At 34.9% G+C, this 18,404-nt stretch overlaps 1 protein-coding gene across 1 annotated transcript; it reads right to left on the bottom strand.

Annotated features, from left to right (window-relative positions):
* Window positions 1-2,772: 2,772 nt before the first annotated feature.
* LOC128546776 (uncharacterized) lies at window positions 2,773-11,119 on the bottom strand. The gene is made up of 6 exons (XM_053518090.1): window positions 11,116-11,119; window positions 9,367-9,555; window positions 8,078-8,158; window positions 7,101-7,173; window positions 5,388-5,509; window positions 2,773-4,234 (listed from the first exon to the last, which is right to left on the bottom strand). Exons 1-6 carry the CDS (start codon window positions 11,117-11,119, stop codon window positions 3,546-3,548), a joined length of 1,158 nt encoding a protein of 385 aa, XP_053374065.1. The 3' UTR covers window positions 2,773-3,545.
* Between the last annotated feature and the right edge of the window lie 7,285 nt (window positions 11,120-18,404).

Raw genomic sequence — 18,404 nt, 5'->3', positions numbered from 1 at the left:
TTGTCCAAAGATTCATGAATAGCGAATATGCATTTATTAAAGCGGGATCAGTTGGCCTATTTTAGAAATAAATAAAAATAATAAATAAAAAATCCTTTAATTGATTTTTTCTCATGTATTCTAAACTTGATTTGTAGCATCTTTATTAGGCCCGCAGCCAACTTTGTTCAGCTGGGACATTTAACCCCTTTTAGGGGCTGCTAGAGCTAAAACTAGAAATGCCTTTATACAGCGTCTCATGAACAGCTTGGTGGATCTTTGTCATGCTTGGTCTGGACAGGGCTCGAACTTTCGACTTCCCGAGTGCGTGGCAGGTGCCTTACCCTTTAGGTCACCGCAGCTTGGTAATAAGTATTCACCCATTCTGTAGTCTTTTGATTTGTCCTAATTAAGTAATACATACCCAACCAAACAACTACATCCAAAGAACGAACGCAACAGCTTCAAACCGTTAATCTTTCGTAGGGTGAAAACTTACTCATAGTAAAGGGGGTGGGGATGCCAAAACAAGGGAGCGCATTTGCATGGGGGAAGGATGGGGACAATATTGGGAGTAAGGAGAAAGAGGAAAGAAACGCTAACAACAAACAAAACAACATACGCAACACAAAATACAAGACGGACAGAAAACAAGTTGAAAATAGGGGCACCGCCTTGGAACGGTCAGTAGCCTATATAAAGGAAACCTGTATAAGCTGACATAACCTTGATTTGGGTGCTGAAAACGAAATTTTTGTGACCTTTCTTATCACAAATCACTACGTTTTTTGTTGTTTGATTGTTGAACATTTTAATCATGACATTTGACCGTTGATGTGTGCTTTTGACACTACATTTATTGAAACGAAATAGATAAAAGAGATCTATGTATGACGGACAAATCCTATAATAATCTTTATTCCCTTCACTGAGATATTGACCCTGGAATTGCACGCGACACATATAATGGAAAACACTTGTCATAATTATTGTGCGACAAAATCGGATGGATGCACACAGTACTTAACGCACGTGCAAACTCTCATATACACCAAACATCATCTATGCCTATGTCTCTACAAAATATAGGGAATGAGCAGGTTATACCCAAATGACGTTGATCTAGAAGTTGGCTAAATTGCATATTGTATTATATCTCATACGGAAGTTCTAATTTCCAATGTGTATTATGCTGCTGTCTTCAAAAAGACATCTCGGTAGACTAATCAATACACAAAAGAGCAACAGAAAACAATAATATTTTGATTGCACCAGAATATTTTTGCAAGGACAGATTTTAGAGGTAGCATGTATACACCTTAAATAATGTCATAATTTAAGAGTGACTGTGAGCATCTTGCTGGTTATTGGACTTGTCTGACTATTGCGGCCAGGTTTGCTGGATAAGAACATTCTCAAGTTAGAGAGCGGAGACTGTAAAGTTTCGCAGTTTTGGGTAATTCAGTGACACTCCATAACTCCAGACAAACATAGAGGTACCAGCTGGTTATCAAACGTGGTCGAGATATTACGCTCATAAACACAATGGCTAAGAATGGTCAACATTAAATAAGAACTACTCAAGCAAGAGAGCATTTTTCACAATTTTAGTAATTCAAGGGTCATAATCCACGAAACCACAGGGATAATTCGATTCGTTTTTACACTTGCCCGAGATATTTTGCCTCTAACCGTTCACCATGTTTAGTCAACATAGGATAATAAACTGCTCTAGTCTGAGAGTGGAAAACATGCGTGGACGCTTACCTGGACATATAATAGTTGACTCCCTTGAAGCATTCAGTACAGTAAACAGGGCCAGAGCGACATACTAGTATCATGACACACCATTGAAACGATGAATGAAATAAACATATGTTTATATTCATGTGTATTTTCATGGCAGTTACTGATAGTTTTTGCGAGAAGTTTTAAATGAGCGAACCGTTCTTGCATAGATACAAAGAAGTAAATAATGTCTTCTCCAAAGTGTGCTTAAAATATATTCTAGCTTTGACAAAACAAAGAAGTTATTGTTAGAAGTGTTTCATTTTAAAGAGTTTCAATACGTTAACTTATACATTGATATATTTCTAAAATGGACTGTCCAATCATTCAATTTTGGGAGTACCATTTATTAATCAAAGGGGTGCCCACCGATACTGTCTGAATAGTGAGCAGTGCAGACCATGATCAGCTGCAGGGTCGTGCATGGTGACCTTGGTCTACACTGGTCGCACAAGCAAAATCATTTGCCGCCAGCAGGCTTAAGGTTAAAAAATTATTATTCAGCTTGATTGTCCAAATGATTCCCAAAGTCAGCAATGTTCTGATAACGTTGAAGATTTCTAAGGTTTCTAAAAGTGTTAGGGTTACAAGATCGCGTGTACAGCGTATGTATGCTTGTTTGACAGATCTTTCACCAAGTGAACACCAGATGCTTATTTTCACGACTGGTGTAGTTATAAATGAACATTTCACGGGTGACAGATATTTTGATAGTACATGTAAAACATATGTATTTTCTTTCTCTTTTATGTTTTCTAAATAGATTTATATAAACGTTACCCATTTTAGTTACTGACCAGCGGAAATACCTTTGACTTTTGCTGTGAAATTACCAGATATAATTATTTCACTGTAATATTTTATAATTGTAAAGAATGGGGAAAATGCATAACTCATTTGCCGTTTCTTTAATATAGAGTATTTAATGTTGTTTTTAACAAAGCTTATTCGTTTTATTTTGATTTAATGTAAAAGTGATTAATAAACAAAAAGAATGTTAATGTTTTTCACATTTTTATATGTTTAGAAACATTGCAATTGTGTATTTTTGTCCGATAATGGAAGTATGCTAAGTTTTAATAATACAAAAGTTATCTATATACAGTCATTAAAATTAAATTACAGTAAACAATAATTTACAACGTGTGACAAGGAAGGAAAAAAAACGGAATAAAAATAAGAAATTAGAATATGCTATTTGTTCTCAATTATGATTCATAAACTCATTATAAAACTGGCAAATATTTGAACAGTTTTGCCATGATTGTGGAATGAAAAGTTTTTGCAATACATAGCATAGGAAATGATATATGAAATTTCCAATGTTTCAAAATTCATATTCATTCCTGAAACAATTGAATACTAGTTTATATATATATCCGAACAGGTTCTAGGTTTACGAAACATTTTCATGTATGAAATAATAAGAGTAAAATATTATACAATTCTGAACTTTTCTTCTGTGCAATATGAGGCGATATTCACTACAAAAAGACAGATGAGATAAAGGAGGTTAATGTTTCGTTTCCTTTTTACATATTACATCACCTTGCGCAGATTCTTGTGCCATTTGGAATTCTTTTTAAATGGTAAATCGTTGACTTTATGGACAAACTTTACACCTAGCACACCATGCGTTTCACCGGCAAATTTGAGCCACTTTTTTAAGAACTTTGAGTATATTTTTGTATAGAGTATTGTTTTGATAAGTTTAAAGGTAGACCCGCTAAGGCATCTCTATTCTTCTAAGGCACATTAGGTGAAAACGTATATTTTAATCAAACTTTTGCAGATTCAAATGGCTCGTATAACTCGTTTTCAACAATACAAATATCTTCATCAGAGTCTGATTCACTTGTCACTGATTCCTTTTTCAGTTTATTTCGACTTTCTTTGCCCGAACCGTTGGTCTTTTCGTCACAGTCTGCATAAATGATGTTTTGATTGGTCCATTTATCAGTCACGCGGTCTTTCTTAGACTGGTTCACCATGTCTTTTGAAATTTTGCAGTGAGGTACGTATTCGGACTCATCTTTTTTCTTATGTGACATATCAATATATGTTTTGTCACTGTCCATTTTAGACACATCTTGACATTCGTCATAAATATTACTCGCGTTTGATAATTTCTTCTTGTAAAGATATGCAGGATATATTTTCTCCTGATTTTTCTTATTTTTTGAAATAACCTCTTTTTCACTTCCGGTGTCTTTTTCGTCTGCATCTTCTATTTCCGAATATATTGAACTCTGCGGTTCGTCCGGTTTTGCAGGTAGTTTGCGTTTAGAATTATCTATGGACCTTTTATTAACTAAGGGCAGTTTAGGTTTTATTCCCGAATCACTGTACTCCTCTATTTCAGCGTATGTTGGTGACGTAAGGTTGGTCTGTGTCGTCTGCCGTGGAATTTCGTCTGCTACTATACTGTAGCTTTGTTGAAGCACAGGTGTATCTTTGTCATCTAGATCTGCGAAAAAAAATGAATAGGTCTTGTGGCGGACAAAACAGAAGATAATTTGTTTATTATCATACAAGTACAGGAATATTTTGGACATGTATCGGAATAGGAAACTAAAATACATTTCAAAATACGAAACTAAAAGCATAGCTGCTAGCAACATTGATCAAACTAACGTACGCAAATCTTCCTCACACTCAGACATCATTATTGCGGGCTGTTCTCACTATTGGAAAGGTGTGTGATACGAGGCTGCCTCACCTTTATCCTGTTGGAGAAACATGCAGCCTCTGACTTTCCATTTTATTTTTCAGTATAACAGTAGTAAAATGCTAGGAACAGTAAATACTGATATTATTTTTTTATGGTATATGGAAAGGCAGGTTAACAAGGGTTCCATGATTTCAACTTTATAGACTGATGTAGTATTTGTCTTAATGAATAAAATGTTGTTTTTTTTTGGTTTTCATTTATGGTATGTATTTATAATATTTTTTATGTTAATTTATATGCATTCACTTGTAACACCAAGAGTGCCTAAGTAACTCTGTTAAGATGCACAGTAAACAAATGCACGATATGAAAGATCATTTTGGCGTTTTCAAAGACGAATACTAGACAAGAGCTGAGGTTTACAAAATTCTAAAAGTAGGCCACATGACGATCTTTCAAGGTTTTCATGCTAGAGAAAGGCCTAATGTGCCAATCCAGGCAATTGTATGGAATTGGCGGACACCTGGGTAAAACCACCGACCTTCCGTAAGCCAGCTGGATGGCTATCTCACATGAAGACACATGAGGCGAGGTTTCGAACCCAAATCGACAAGGAACACGTGATACAAAGCCAGTGACCATAACCACTTGCCCAAGGATTACAAATTGTTTTTTTTTATATGAGCCGCGCCATGAGAAAATCAACATAGTGGCTTTGCGGCCAGCATGGATCCAGGTCAGGATCCATGCTGGTCGCTTTCAAAGCCTATCACAATTAGAGAAACCGTTAGCGAACAGCATAGATCCTGACTAGACTGCGCGGATGCGCAGGCTGGTCTGGATCCATGCTGGTCGCAAAGCCACTATGTTGGTTTTCTCATGACCCGGCTCAATTATTATATATTTTCTACAATCTCAGTAGTTGTTGGAGTAATCCCATTTAACTAACCTATGTTTGACTGTGTGTCGGGTAGGGGTCGTTTTTGGATCTCGCTGCAGTTCGTCAGAGAGTTCGAGTTTGACAAGTTGCTCTTTGTATCCTTGTTTTCCTTTTCACTCAGATATCTGCCTCTTTTAAAACAACATCAGATGTCAATTTATATCACTATGCAAATGAAAATTCTAAATGATCGATATCAAAATATTAAAGGCACCAACTGGTTATCATTTAAAGACATATTAAACCTAGTAGCCGTGGATAATTATGTAAAGATTTACCATTAGTTTGAACTTTGCAAAGTCTAAATTTGACTTTATTTATCAATATACTTCATCTTACTTTAAAGTGAACTCAAATAAAGTTTTAAAAAATAACACACGTAAGACACTTGATCAGGATTACACATGGCACATAGTCTTGTAACGTTGAAAATATATTTTGTGGGATTTGAAGATTCCTCAATGCACAGAACTGTTACAGACCGAACAAAATGAACTAAAATATTTGACCACTCAGTGCTGTATTGCCCTTTAAGGTAGTTCTGCACGTTTGGATTGAAAAAGTTTCTACAATGTAGAGTTTGATGAACCTTCTCAAAGTTGTAAATAAAGACATTGCATACAGAATGATGAAATAAAGTATATAGGTCTGTGTGCTTATTTCTTTAAGATATTTGGCCATGATTAAAATGAACCGGACATTTCACGCTAATTTTAAGACACTATTTTGAATTACATGTATTTAATGTGTCATATGTTTTAATATCATATTTTGACTTTAGAAATAAAGCTACAGTGCCATTGTAATAAATTTACTCATAGTCTGCGATTAATTCATAAAATAATTTTCATTTCCTTATATATAACGTTACGCCATCACTTCCGGTTTATCAAATGTGCAGAACTACCTTAATATAGCGATCATCGTCTTATGCAAGACAACTTGTCTTATTATAGGGACTTTTTGTGCCAAATTATTTTGAAATCCCTTTATAATTGGCACAGTCACGGGTCGGACACGAAACATACCCTATTAATCTTTGACCGCCAAGCTAGACAACGACCATGGAGCTAAGGGTGTGAATCTTGCGCGCGACACTTCGTCTTAGTACGGAAAAAGCTTGTGAAAGTAATTTTTTAAAAAAACTAGATTGATGGCAAAGTTATGGATCAGACAGGACGTGGACCCGTTAATCTTTGGCCACCAAGTGTGACCTCGACATAATAGCTATATATAGTGAACTACACGTCGACAGACTACGAGGGCATTTGTGCTAAATATTTCACACTGTCTTGATAGGTAGCAGAGTTATGGACCAGACACGAAATAAACATTGTCAACATTTGACCTACAACTGTGTTCTTGACCTCTGCATCTTGCGTGCTGAGTAATTTCAAAACCCTTTGATGGATGACAGGTTATTGACCATACCCTGTTAATATTTTCTTTTGTTTTTCACTTTATATTTGTTTTATTATACGTATGGAATAAGAATACTAAATGCTGATAATTTATGTTTAAATTGTTTACAATAATTTATTGTGACCATATGAGAAATAGCCGATGGCGGTTTTAAGAAGAACTTTCTAATTATAACATAGATGCTATTCAAGTTTTGTTTTCGTGTTTAGCTTTTGTTATTTTTCATCACGTTTTACCAAATTTTACCTATATGAGAATGCATAAAAGCGTCGCAGATATACCCCCTTAAAAATATCGTACCTGATGTAAATGACCGCTATGATGATAATGACGATGATGACTAAAACGCCAACAGCCAGACCAATGTACATCACTGGAATATAAACAATAATAATTATAATAATGATGATGATGATGATGATAATAATGATAATGATAATAGTAATGATAACAATAATGATAATAATAATAATAATAATAATAATAATAGCAATAGAAAAAGGGAACAAATCTATGGTTTGTGTTTGACAAGCCAGAAAATGAGAAACTGGATTATACATTAATTAAGTTTGACTATATATTCTGAGTTATTGAGCAACTTGCAAAAGCAGTCAAAGTTATAACGGAAAAAAAGACATTTCCATGCAAATTCTAGAAAGCGCTTCTATCCGCGATCCTTATCTCTTCAAATATTTCTTGAGACTCTACCTGTGGTCGTGACCACTCTCGATCCATAACCGCATTAATAATGCCCCACCCTCTTTTAAGAACTAAGGGGTACGTATATTGCTTTGCACCTGTCGGTCGCTCGGTAGGTCGGTAGGCCCCCGGTACATCGGTCTGACAGTAAAATGAATGTTTTTGCCTAATAACTAGAGAACCGCTTGACCCAGAATATTCAAAGATTGGACTTACAAAAAACAGAGTATCATTTTATGTTTTGGGGGTCAGTAAGTCAAATATCACAGGGGTTTTAACCTTGAAAACAGTTTCCGCTTAATAACTAATAATTAAAGGGGTTGATTTCTTTTGGTTTTTGGGTAAATAAGTCAAAGGTCATGGTCACGGGGATCTGAACATTGAAACCAACTGCTGCAAGGTAACTTGAAAACCACTTGAACCAGAACCTTCAAACGTAAAAACTTAATTGGACTTACGAAGTAGATCACCTTTATTGTTTTTTGTGTCTGTAAGTCCACGGGCAAGGTCACAGGTTTTTGCTAAAGCTATCTTACCATAAAAACACTTTAGCATAAAAATAATATTTGCTGTCTTACCATATTCCACTTCTTCCTCGTCTGTCTCCGTGGAACGGTCGATTGTTGCTGTGCCGTTGTTTACACCAATGTTAGAATTCTCTAAAATGTTACGTTATTGAATATTATGTTATTTAATGTTGTGTTAAATGATATACAAGTGATCATTTATCAACAATACATGACAACTTGTATTTCTCTGTTGGGAATAATTGTATAAACGTCAATAATCTATATTGCAGTATGTAAAGGAGAGTAAGCGGGTGCAAACAAAAGGTTACTCGTTTTCTCGCGCTCTTACAACACACTTTCAAACATATGTATCCGCATTGGTGGACGGACGTTTTAGCCACGGACGTTTTGGCCTAGGATGTTTTGGCCAGGCAAATTTTCTGGATAGGACGTTTGGGCCAAAAATAAATTGTGGTTCCTGACATGCAAAATATGGTCTGGAGATTAGTCTAAAGAATGTTAATGTATAATTGAACAAATTAAACAGATAATAAAACCAACTCATGTTACTTTATTTTTCAAAATCTTTTTTTGTGAAAATATTTGCCATTTACAACAAACATAACACTATTAAGGATTTAAAAAAAGCACATTTTTGTTTTGGAAACATATTTTCATATACACTTTTTTATCAATTTTCTATTTAAATGATCCACTATTAACTTCTTCCTCAAATTACATATTCACCGTTTTTAATAGTTATTCAAGACCATATTTTGCATGTTACGGAAATAAAATTTAATTTGGCCAAAACATCCTATCCCAAAAATTTGTCTGGCCAAAACATCCTAGGCCAAAAAATCCTAGGCTGAAACGCCCGGGCCGAAACGTCCGCTGGCCAAAACGTCCTACATTCATCCGCATTGAGTGGCAAAGCATAAACGTATTACGGCCCCATAAAGGATAATCTATAAGAAAATCGCGTCAGCGTGATGAAACAACGCTGACATTCATATGCATTTAACAGGCATGTGATAACGTTGATGGGTAATTTACGTGTTTTATACTATAATAGCATTAGCGCATATTCATTTCGTGTCATAGCATCTACAGAATCCCAAGGGATATGCTGGTAACCGAGTCCTAGGGGCTCGAGCACCAAGCAATCCTTCGGGATTCTGCAAATGTTTTAACATGAAAAGAACATACATTACATCTATATTCCAACAATATTATTCAAACATTAAAGTACAGTTGTCGTTTGCAGTTTACAAGTGGGAAACAGATTACCATCGTCTTATTACGAATTTGAAGTATTCACCAATTAACTTCCTTCTCATGAAAGTTTTGGGTCTTACCTGTTGTATTTACAGAATATGTTTTATCAGTTTGTTCTTGAATATGGTACGTGAACTTGTCTTTAGCGTGTACGTTGCACGTGATATCAATGTTATATAGAGACACGTGGCGTAGTTCAGGTACTTCAACCACTGAAAATAGTAAAAATACTACAATGAAAGATACAGTATAATTAGGTACATATTCTCCTAAATTGTGTTATTTGTTTATAAAGGTATTTCTGCGTTTTCGGGTCAAAATGTTTTCTAGAATGTAGAATTCGACAAAGCCCCAATTTTTCAGAATATACTTAGAAAATACAGCAAGTAAAAAATAGGATCGTGTTTGTGTGTGTGTGTGTGTGTGTGTTTTTGGTGTACTGATCTGGAAATAGAAGATCTTAAAGCAAGTTTTCATATTGGAAAATGATAAATTTGGTAGAATTTTTGTGAATAGTTCTTTGTTACTTCATTGTGTGACTAATTAACTGGGACACTGTTAGACACACGACAACTCCGCGACATTTGCGCGACATAACATCGTTTGTTACTTCGCATGCCGTGTGTAGCGTTTTACTGTCATGTGTCGCGGCGAGATTCGTGTTGAGTGTCGTGTGTCGCCCTTGGAACGCGACACATGATGCCTCACTCGATACGATTAACGACAATGTGACACGAAACACGATACGACACAATTTGACGCAACACAAGACAGTGCGACGCGACACTCGATATTTGGTGTTACAGGCGCGACACATGACAGCGCGACAATATGCAGATCACAGAGAGAAACTTTGGTACACATGGATATGGATTCTTTTGGTGAAAAAACCTGACTACCTTTAAATGTGAACTTGGTCAAGTTGTTTAAATATGTCAACACCAGTGACGCTTTAAAGGGACTAACCCACACATTTAAGGCGAAAAATAGTTTCTCTCAAAACTCCATAAAAAGTGAGTACTCTGAAAGTGATTTGTAGTACAAACTTATTGATATAACTTTTTTTTCTCAATATATTCTTATAAATAACCAAAGATATTGTGCAGAAGGTAGTAAACCGTTGCTTTTAAAATAATGCAGAAAATATACATTCTTCTTGCATTTTTACCAAATCGAATGTCAAAGTTTTATTTTCACCCACTTAATCATTTTTCAGTGTGCATGCCAAATTTGGTGAGAATGAACATGTTTAAAAATATCAACCAAACTGTGGGCGAGTAGCTTTAGAATGTGCTGTATTTTTAGATATAATGAAAACAGACAGATTAGCAAGATGTTATCTGAAACAGAATGGAAAATTTGGAAAAACAGAATAACATATATTATTATACAATAACAACTATGAGTCAATAAGAGCATCTTAAAAAACTGGAAAACTAAAAAATAAAGAAAAAAAAACAAAAAAATTGAACAACACTGGTAATTAAAGCTACAGTTAGTCAATAATAGATACGTAAAGAGAAGCGTACTTTTTCATCTATTTTATAAAAAAAAAAATTCCAGTATGTCTGGTTTCCTATATGACTTAACCTTTACCCCGCTAAATTTCTTAAATTGACTAGTCCATCATTCAATGTGGGTAATTCCATTTATTAATCGAAGGCCGGGTGGTCAGGAAAAAATTTACTGACTGAATAGCAAACATTGCAAACCATGATGACCCTGCACGCATGTGAAGACTGGTCTTGGTCTGCTCTAATCGCAAAGGCAGAATCACTTGCCACCAACAGGCTAAAGATTAACATTGATGAAGACACGTTTTTAATTACTCATATTTATAGACTGTTTCGAACACTTTTTCATTTGTGTAATGATATCTCACATCATTTTCGTGCCATTTCGTTTGCGAACAGGCGAAGGAACTATTCTTTAAAAATCACTAATTTATTATTTTTTGTCTTAATGTTTATAATGTCTTTTCAATGACTGAACTTTTACAAACACTTAAGAAACTGTTCCTCCCAGATATGAGCCAGAAAGAAAACAACAGTAATTGCAAAATGGTCCTTTTGATGTGACGACCTTCAATTCTGTTTTAAGACTTTCCAGACCACAAATTAATTGATGAAAATTTCCATTACGTCAAATATTCAAAACAAACCTCTTGACTACAGTCTAAACAATTGGCTGAAAGTTCTGATGTTCTGGAAAATCTCCACGTCAAATAAATCATTCACTCTGTCATTTAACAGCTGTTTAAAATTTGCAAAATAAAAAGAAGGTACCTAGTTTTTGACCCCACATGACCCAGATTTAAAATGGCCTCAAGGTCATCAGAAACATTCTGACTAGATTCACGGAGATAGGTTTATAAATGTGGCCTCTAGTGTTAACAAGCTTTTTCTGTAATTTGACTGGGTGACCTTGTTTCTGACCCTATATGACCCAAATTCAAACTTGACCTAGAAATCACCAATATGGGGACTGTGTTAAAAAGAAATGTTGTCAGCAAGAGTTGTACTTTTAACACTGCACTCTTTCTCACTCAATGAGTTGTATCAATATGTAAAGTATAAAGTCAAAATCTTAGTCTGGACAAGGTTTTCAAAAAAGCGAATTAATTAAAAAATGTGAGCACTTAGGTTATGGTTCCTAGACTGCACTTCCAATCACTGAACTGACCTCTTTCAATATATTAAGTATGAAGTCAATACAATATAAAGCATTCAAGTTAAGCACTGGACAAGTTATTCAATAAAAGAAGATAATTCAAAATTCATAATTCAGAGTTATAATTACGTGTCACTGCACTCCCTGTATAACTGACCTCTATAAATACCTATAGTTTGAATTCAATATTTTCATACTGTTCAGGTTATACACCGGAGGAGGTATTCTGTAAAGGGAGATAAAATAAAAGGTAGGAGCACTCAGAGTTATGGTTCCTTGTCGCTACACACCCTCGCATTGACCTCTAACAATATGTACAATATGTATAGTATCATGACAATACCTATCGTAGCTAGCGAGTTATTCCCTGGCGAGGTTTAATACCAGGGTTGTAGTAATGCTTAGCATTACTTAGGCATTATTTTTTGTATCACTGGAAAAAAAATAATACACATGTATGCTGTTATTTATACAGGTTATAGCAGTTCTCCAATAGATTTTTGTTTGATTTTAATAAACTGTCTGATGATATAATTGCCTTTTGTTCAATGTACACCTGAAAGATTTTGAAAAATACATTTAAAACCTTGGACAACTCCAAGGTGCATATTTATAATAGCCATAGAAGTGTGACATAATTAGATTTGTCACCCAAAATATCAAACAGAATCTATTATCTTTTGACACCTTTTTATCAATTAACACTATGCCATTGATAGTGATGTTTAAGACCTGTTTAAGGCAGCTAGCTTTTACATGTCATGTTAAATTAGGCTGTTAGGGAGCCATTAAACAGGTACTTGACTTTCTCTAACGTTTAAATGCTCATGCATGCTGTACTTCCAACATTAGGTATTTTTATTTTTTTTTTATTATTTTTTTATAAATAATGGTAAAGAAAAAAATCAGATATAATACAAGGAAGTCATACACGTATTTAACTATTCATGTAGACGACCTAGACCTAGGTAAACTAAATGATTTTAATGAAAAAACAGTGTATGTGATAATAACATGCAATGATTCTCAAAAAGTAATGGTAATGGTAATGCTAATGCACCCTATGTAATGCTAATTTGATGCATTATTTTGATAAAAATGAGTAATGCTAATGCTAATTTAATGCCATCTTTTTCCAAGTAATGCTAATTTAATGCATTACTATTGCAAGTAATTATTAACAACCCTGTTTAATACACAAATGTATTTTCAAGTTATACTCCAGAAAAAAAAGGTATGACGGACGGACGGAGTAGAGCATAAAAATAAATATAATTATGAAATTATTCTTCTTCATTGAGTTTCCTTTTCTTCACCATGTCTTTAAGAATTTCAGTTTTTATTTTTTTCTCATATTTCTGCTTTATATCTTCGCAACAAATTTCTCCACCGTCATATTTAATTTCAATGTTGACTGAGAGCCTATCGGGATGTACTGGCGGTGTCTGGTCCTCTTCTGCGTTCTTTAAGAATTCTAGTAGTGGTCTTGGAATGTTATTCTGCATTCGTAGCCCTGGAATATGTAAATAAAAAAATTCTGAAAGGAATTGGCGCTGTAAACATTAAAGGAGTTACCTCAAGTTTACGGGTGAAAGGTATTATGGTGATTTCATGTATTTGCAAAATGTTAACAAATAATTAAGCCATTCTGTAGTAACGTCATCAGAAAAAAATCTACATACTTCTATATACTCAATTATAGAAAATGATTTTCATTTGAAATAATAAGACCTTTTTCTTTCTTAACCAATAGTTTTCCGGGAAACATGCCAAATATCCCGATGGTTAACATAATGTTTCTTGATTGAGAAAAACATTCATTATTCAAAGTGATTAGATATCTTCTCTTTACAACGCTGTCATTTAAGAAAAATCGAGGAGGAAATTTAACCCATATTTGCATTGCGCTCAAGGCGAATTACAGGATTTGATCATTTGTAACAAACAAAAGGGTCATGAAGACTCTATATCGCTCAACTGTTAAACTTGGAATCATTAAGATAATCACTTTGACCAAGTTTCATGAATACTGGGTCATTAATGTGTTTTTCACAGTGTCACATGCTTTTCCTTTAATTCGAGTCGTGACCTAACTTTTTATCCAACATGACCCAGTTTCGAACTTGGCCTAGGAATCATCAGAATGTTAAACATTATGACCAAGTTCCATAAAGATAGGGTCCTAAATATGGCCTCTAGGGTTTTTTCGCCAAGTCTGGGTGTCAGTCTTTAGGCGGGTGACCTAGTTTCCCAAATAAACCAGTTTGAATCATGGCCTAATTCCTCAAGATGAGAAATCTGACCAAGTTTCATATAGGTCGGGTGATAAATGAGAGCTCTCTATCTATTGTTATTAAAGATATTGTGCAAGTTTGTACCAAATCAAACCATAAATGAAGTTTCCATATGGCTGCAAAAGCCAACATTTGCAATTTAAGTGGCCATAACTCTGGAACCTATGATATAATCTTGCCAGTTTTCAAAAGGAACCAAGATATTATGTAAGTACAAATTTTGTGCAAGTTTAATTGAAATGGTTTTGAAAATTTGGTTTCTATAGTGTTCACAAGTTTGGCCCTTTAAGGGGTCATAACTGTGAAATCTATGATGGGATCCGGCTAATTTTCGAAAGGAACCGAGATATCATTGTACAGGTTTGACTAAAATTGACTTTCAAAATGTGGTCTCTATCGCGTTCACACGCAATTGAAACACGTTCGACGGACGAAGGGCGATCACAAAAGCTCGCCTTGTCATTACTCGACCGAAGAGCTAAAAGAGTTTAGATTTTTTGCTAAGTCATTTCAAGTTAACTGATGCTTGATTGCTATATTTGCTACATTTCTACGTGTCTTTCCTGTACTGAAATCAACCTTCAGTTTCAATTTCAACCACATTTATCTATTTATATCGAAGCACGAAATCAATCACCTTTTGTTGTAGCATTTAGTAACAAGGTTTGCATATTATTAATAAAAAGTAGCCTTAAACAAAATTGTCATCGCCAATGTATCGGAGGAACTATTTGCATTTTTTTTGTAATTCTTGGTGTTATTTTTCTTTATCACATGTTTGATATCGCGGAAGTGAAATAAAGCCATTACTAAACATTATTCTAACACGATCCGATTCATTTTCCTTTTAAACAAAGAAGGCAGAAAACAGTGTATTATTATACAACAAATCACTGTTCTGGCGTCACAATTATTACGTCATGGCGTCAAACGGCATAGCGGCGCGCTGGAAAAGAAACCGATTGAAAACGGGCAAATATTTAATGCATGTCATCAAGGATGTACTTAAAAATCCTTTGTAACGTGTTAGAATCGAAATAATATATCTCATTTAGTGATTTGCTCTTGAATAAATCATTGTTTTGTCGTTCAGATGCGCCCTAGTGATATAATTCCTTCCCATCTGAACTCCAAACAATGATTTATTCAACGACAAATCACTGGATGGGATATATTATTTCTTAAGTAATACACTTAATGTAATAAAGTTTTGACGTCGACGTCGTTAAAGTATATGAGACGTTAGTCAAATCAGCTTGTTTAAAATAGTTTAAAAAAAGGTAGAGATAGCTCGGCTTGAAAACCTAACATGTGATAAAAAGAATATTACATTGTGATTTTCCACATTGAATTAATTAAACTCGTTGAATAAAATTGACAATAGGGCCAGGAAGGCCCTGTATCGCTCACCTGACCTATTGACCTAAAGACCATCAAGATTAACATTCTGACCAAGTTTCATTAAGATATGGTATAAATGTGGCCTCTAAAGTGTAAACTAGCTTTTCTTTTGATTTGACCTAGTGACATATTTTTTGACCCAACATGACCCAGATTCAAACTGGATCTTGAAATCATCAAGATTACCATTCTGACCAAGTTTCATGAAGATACAGTCATAAATGTGGCCTCTACATTGTTAACAAGCTTTTCCTTCGATTTGCCCTAGTGACCTAGTTTTTGACCCCACCTGACCAAGATTTGAATTTGACCTATAGATCATCAAGATTAACATTCTGACCTAGTTTCATTAAGATATTATCATAAACGTGGCCTCTAAAGGATAAACTAGCTTTTCCTTTGATTTGACCTGGTGACCTAGTTTTTGATTCTACTAACCCAGATTCAAACTGGACCTTGCGAATATCAAGATTATTATTTTGTCCAAGTTTCATAAAGATACAGTCATAAATGTGGCCTCTACAGTGTTGACAAGCTATACCTTTGATTTGACTCGGTGACCTAGTTTTTGACCTGACAAGACCCAGGTTCGAACTTGTCCTAAATATTATCAAAATTAACATTCTGACTAAGTTTCATTAAGGTACAGTCATAAATGTTGCCTCTAGAGTCTTTTCCTTTGATTTGACCTAGTGACCTAGTTTTTGACCCCAACTGACCCAGATTCAAACATAACCTATACAACCTCAAGACTAACATTCTGACCAAGTTTCATTAAGATATTGTCATAAATGTGGCCTCTACAGTGTAAACTAGCTTTTCCTTTGATTTGACCTGGTGACCTAGTTTTTAATCCTACCTGACCCAGATTCAAAATGGACCTTGAGATCATCAAGATTAACATTCTAACTAAGTTTCATGAAGATACAGTCATGAATGTGGCCTCTACAGTGTTAAAAAGCTTTTCCTTTGATTTGACCTGGTGACCTAGTTTTTGATTCCAGATGACCCAATATCAAACTCGTCCAAGACTTTATTAAGAGTAACATTCTAACCAAGTTTCATTAAAATTTGGCCATAATTGTGACTTCTAGAGTGTTAACAAACTTTTCCTTTGATTTGACCTGGTGACCTAGTTTTTGACCCCAGATAATCCAGTATCAAACTCATCCAATATTTTATTAAGAGTAACATTCTGACCAAGTTTCATTAAGATTGGGCCAAAAGTGTGACCTCTACAGTGTTAACAAGCTTTTCCTTTGATTTGACCTGGTGACCTAGTTTTTGACCCAGATAACCCAATATCGAACTCATCCAAGACTTCATTAAGGGTAACATTCTGACCAAGTTTCATTAAGATTGGCTTAAATTTGTGACCTCTAGAGTGTTAACAGTCAAATTGTTGACGACGACGACGACGACGGACGACTGACGACGGAAGACGGACACAGGGCGATCACAAAAGCTCACCTTTGAGCACTTCGTGCTCAGGTGAGCTAATAAAAAGCTCAGCAGAGCCTCGTATTTTATTATTTTATTCAACTAGTTTATTCAGTATGAAAAGACACATATAATATCCTCTAGATGTACATTGTTTAACAAAAATTGGCTTGGTCTGTATAATATGATAAACTGCCTACCCGCATAAATATCTAACACTTCATCGGATGTATAGCTGGGATAGTGAGTCTTAGCTTGCTGCCAGTCTTTAGCATTCAAGCATGTCACCACATTATTTTGTATGATTTTCGTCTTCTTCAAGGCTTCTGCTGAAGTGGTGGCATTAGAGATTCCTTCATCTCTGGCTTTTATCAACAGTCTTGTTTTCTCTGGCAATAGTACACGTCCTTGGAGCAGGCGGAATAACTGTAAATACAATAGGGTTATTATAACAGTAGCTTGATCTGGGATGCAGTATTCGGCTCGAGTGGATTTTGCCAGATCGGATCTCAAGAGGCGCGCAAGCGCCGAGTGTGATCCGGCCTTGCAAAATCCACGAGAGCCGAATACAAAGTCCCAGATCTAGCTACTGTTATAATGACCCTTTTATTATATACCTTTACCATTTTCATTCTTGTTTTGTTCTTGAACGAAATCTTCAATGTTTATCGATATTAAATGGAACATAGCGAAGTTTTTATGTCCGCTTTTTACAGAAATATGTCGGGTAATGCATATTAATGAAAATAGTCCGGCAGCATACAATACGGAAGGTACAATACGGAATTCAAAAGGTACCATACGGAATTTTTGTCTGTCTGTTCATATTTAATTGTGAAATACAAGCAGATTTTTTACAGAATTTATATAAGTATATTATAAAGACTGATATAGTAGTTTTAAACACAAATGATGCTTAATGAAAGAAAAATGTTTTTGAAAAATTAAATCTTGTGCTGCTTTGATGTTTTAAACAACAATATAAGTGATGGAAAACGAAAAGATTTATATAGTAGACATAACATGAGTGACTTTCCACACTTAAATTATTGAACAAGCAGAACAAATTAAGCAGAAGAGAAATTTTGATAAATTCAATGTAGAAAGACACAAATGAAATATCTGAGTGTCACATGTAAGCATTTCCTGCTGAAACATCAAAAAATGCTTCTATCTTTACTTTTTATTGACACAATTAATTCGACAATCGTTTTCTATTTTGTAAACGACGTGAACGTCCAAGCTATATAACACTAGTGTAACGTCAGCTTTACTTAGTGGCTTTATTTCACTTCCGCGATGTCACGAATGTG

This window comes from Mercenaria mercenaria, chromosome 11 (genome assembly GCF_021730395.1).
Source record: "Mercenaria mercenaria strain notata chromosome 11, MADL_Memer_1, whole genome shotgun sequence".
Taxonomy (NCBI): domain Eukaryota; kingdom Metazoa; phylum Mollusca; class Bivalvia; order Venerida; family Veneridae; genus Mercenaria; species Mercenaria mercenaria.
This window is presented reverse-complemented; position numbering and strand designations above follow the sequence as displayed.

Bases quoted from the DNA above. Each gene is read 5' to 3' on its own strand.
- LOC128546776 (XM_053518090.1), bottom strand. The intron at 5,510-7,100 runs GTACGATATTTT...TTGTTTTAAAAG, and splicing joins ATAGCGGTCATTTACATCAG to AGGCAGATATCTGAGTGAAA. The intron at 4,235-5,387 runs GTTAGTTAAATG...TTTTTTTCGCAG, and splicing joins CGACACACAGTCAAACATAG to ATCTAGATGACAAAGATACA.